Source organism: Capsicum annuum, chromosome 12 (genome assembly GCF_002878395.1).
Source record: "Capsicum annuum cultivar UCD-10X-F1 chromosome 12, UCD10Xv1.1, whole genome shotgun sequence".
Taxonomy (NCBI): Eukaryota; Viridiplantae; Streptophyta; class Magnoliopsida; order Solanales; family Solanaceae; genus Capsicum; species Capsicum annuum.
In genome coordinates, this window is record NC_061122.1 from 184,611,426 (window position 1) to 184,615,126 (window position 3,701).

The 3,701-nt window shown below is 37.2% G+C and overlaps 1 protein-coding gene across 1 annotated transcript; it reads left to right on the forward strand.

The window, feature by feature from the left end:
• Positions 1–2,607: 2,607 nt before the first annotated feature.
• On the forward strand, positions 2,608–3,132 carry LOC107849045 (uncharacterized mitochondrial protein AtMg01110-like). The gene has a single exon (XM_016693720.1). The coding sequence runs from the start codon at positions 2,608–2,610 to the stop codon at positions 3,130–3,132; it is 525 nt and encodes a 174-aa protein (XP_016549206.1).
• Positions 3,133–3,701: the final 569 nt, after the last annotated feature.

Genomic DNA, 3,701 nt, shown 5'->3' on the forward strand with positions numbered 1-3,701 from the left:
TGGCGCTAATGACATGGTTAAAGCGAACCATGCTACTGCTAAAATCGATCACAAGAAAGGATCAACTACATAGTATTCTCCAAGGTTCTATAACAAGCAAGGGGAGATCCACGAGATGTTCTTCCTCAAAATCAATCTGAAGTGCTGATGGAAGTTTATTGAAGTTTCAACAAATCACAAGGAACTTGTTTTGTTTGAGAAATACACTACATTGTTTCTCTCCAACCTGTAAAATGGCTGAACGCTCCGCTCCTTTTAGTCGAGTTACTTCGCTTCTCAGTCCTTGCATACTGATGATTATTCTTATTTGTTCTTACTTTAATGGAAGTCTCACCTATCAAGGAAGTATGGAAAAGATAGTTTATCCTTATGAGGAGGACCTCAGCTCAGTATGCATAGAAGTACAATCTACCTCTATTTAGCTCTACTGGCTTTCTTATACCTATACCAGGAAATCGAGCCTACCACTTTTGGATGAAGTTCTGATGAACCCGGTATTCCCCTCCTGAGCCCAAATTTACCTGCATAGGGAAAGATCTTAATAGGCCTAGGGCAGGGGGTAAGCTCCACTATTAGGATGGGGAAATAAATAGGCGTAGGGAAGAGTCTGCAACAAAATAAATTAAATAGACAGAGAAGTCCAGTAAGCCTATTGATTCAAGCAAGTCTGACTAATTTAGGCGTTGCCTTCCATACTTCTAAAAGTGGGTAGTTTTAAGTCCAGAGCCCTATTCTGGTTAAAGAGTGCGGGTAGCCGACAAGTAGGTTAGCAAACTGGTGAATCAATAGGCTTTGCTCCTACCTTCGCTTCTAGAAGGAATTCTATCATCCATGGTAAAGATATTATAAAATAATAAAAGGCTTACTTTTCAGAGTGATCTTTCTCGATTCGGAATGGAAAGGCTTGGTTGAAGGCAAAATTAATGTAATTCACCATTTTTTCATAAAAGAAAAGTAGGGTAGAAAGTCTTGCTTACTTATTTCTCCATCTAAGATAAGAGGGGTTGAAGTTTATAGCTAGTCAAAAAAGTGATAAGAAGGTCTAATCATGCTACTTTAGTCATATTCTTAACACATACAAGTTGATCAGTTCGCCCTTTAGAAATAGGCTAAGAAAGTCATCAGTTCAAATTCGAGGAAGGGCTTTTTCTGGCATCATCTGGAGTTATACAACTCCAGTTAGAAATTTTTCCAACTTTCTTACTAGGATATTCCTAGCACGTAGCCATAAATTCTATCTTGGTTATTCCAAGGATGTCGAATAAAGCATTAATAAGGGTGTGTGTTTCTATGTTAATGTTATGGATCAATCTAATTGCCTAAAGAATGATAAGATAGTTATTTTGATCTGTAGAATTAGTGTTGTAACACTAATATCTTGTTACAATCTCTAGTTTATTCTCACTCTTTCTCTTGCACCCTAGGGTGCTCGAGATCAAGTAAGAATAAACCCCTAGTTGGAACCCAGGACCCTTTCCCCGAGATTGACTTTTTTGGTACGATAGGGAGAGTAGAGATACTCAGAATGACTAATAGATTGCACTTATTATAAATAATAAATTCTGATTAATAATTCCATTTTTTAGTGCGATCGAAATGTCACCCAAGTTGTCTTGGTGGGGTCTATTTGAACAGGACCAATGATTAAAAGGACTCCTCTTTTGGGTTTCTTTAGTCACCACTGCATCTATGTCCTAAGAGTTCTCCCTTGCGGGATGCAATTTTGTTCAAAAAATTCGGACCATGCAATAGAGATCAGGTTTTCTATTCACTACTTTCTTTTTAAAATAGTATGCAGTCTCCCTGCAGCGTTATTTTGCAGGGAATTACCAAAAAGGTGATTCCCTCTTAGTTCCAATATCCCTGACCAGGTGTGGTATCCTTCGGATCATACCTGTTGTGTTACAGAAACATATATGACCAAAGTTTAATCACGGTGATAGATTGGTAAGGATATACCTATCTTTTTTTCGTTTGGCTAAGTTGATTTTAGTTGCCAAAGAGCTTAGAAAGGCAACCTTCTCTTCTATAGCCACTCTACACCCTGATATTGGTTGTTTCCTAGGAATCCTGGATGAAATATAAACTTCGTTCAAGGAACTCCAACCCATTTATTTACCATTCCTTCAACACATTCCCTTGGAATTAGGAATGTCTTGGAAACCTACTTGGATAAATACCCCCTTATTAGGCACTTTCGTCCGTAGTTTTGGATTAAAAGTGGATGATAACGTTGATAAGGTAGCCAGCAAATATGCTAAAGACAACAATATTTTTGTTAATCTTAAGCATGAATTGGCGGTATTTGTCTGGAATATAAATTAAATTCATTCAATTCCAGATGGGTTCTTTTCACCTAGTATATTATGGTCAAAAATGGTATATTAACCTTTTGATTCCAGTAATATTCAATTTTCCATGGACTCCATTGAATATTTTAAAAAATGTGTAGGTCCTTACTTCATTTCTCTTTTAGGGGCCTACACTGGGGTTCCATTGGTAACAGGTAGGTTACCTCAAGTGATTGAGGGAGGTGGTAAGAGACAGATCTTTGCAATTTGTAATTATATCAAGCAAACACTCATTTTTCGTGTTTATTAATGAGCTATGAAGGTTCTATCTAGAATTCCAACTGATGGAACCTTCGACCTGGAACGTCCATTGCATATTTTAAAGAAGAAGAAAAGTTTATTTTTCTTTTCTTTCGATTTGAAATCTGGAATGGACCGTTGTCCATTGAGTGTGATATATTCCCTCATGTCTTGCATATTGGAGAGTACTCTCGCATCTTCAATAGTCAACAGTTCTCTGGGTCTTAACACTTTCTTATTGGATAAACCAATTGTGAAGAAAATATCTGAGATAGCCTTTCTTACTGGACAGCCTCTTGGTTACTACGGATCTTGGTCCCTCTTTTCATTGTCACACCACTATATAGTGTGGGTGGCTGCAAAATATGCACACCGAACGAGGACAACTCCTTTTCCTGATTACACTTTATTAGGTGATGATATCCTGATCACCGATAAAAAGATGGCAGAGCAGTACAAGAAGTTATTAGAAAGGCTTGGTGTTACCATTTCAGAATCAAAATCGATAATTTCTGATAATGGTACCATCAAGTTCACCTAGAGGTATTGGACTAAGTCCATGCAAGTGGATTTATCTCCCATATCTCTTCGGTCATTACTTTCCTGTAGGACAACTCTTGGTCTTTACAATCTCTCAACCAAGTATTCAATAAATATTTCTATTTTACAAAGGTTGAGAGGAGTAGGATATATGGTTCGTTAACGTCTTTACTCTAGCCAGACAAAATGATGGAAAATATTAAAGGCTGCTGCTCAATAGTCTGGCAGGTCACATCCTCAACCTCTAGAATATTGGATTGGAAGAGGTAAGCCCCTCAATCCTTATCTGAAGGGAAAGTTAGTGGATTATCTTTAGACGGAGTTAAAACCTAAGGAGATATGGATCTTCCTTAAAGAGTTAGTATTTGATGGTGAATGAGAAATACTTGAATGAACTTTTTTACTCAATTAGGTAAAAAAATGGCTGAAATGGGTCTCGTGGTACTATACTGTCGCTTTATCAGCAGAAGTAACCATTAATGAATTGATAGAAGTTCCTATATGTAGCAGATCCTAGAAAAGATCAAACGTTGACTATAATTTAGTTAAGTTTGGTTTGATCTGGAAATA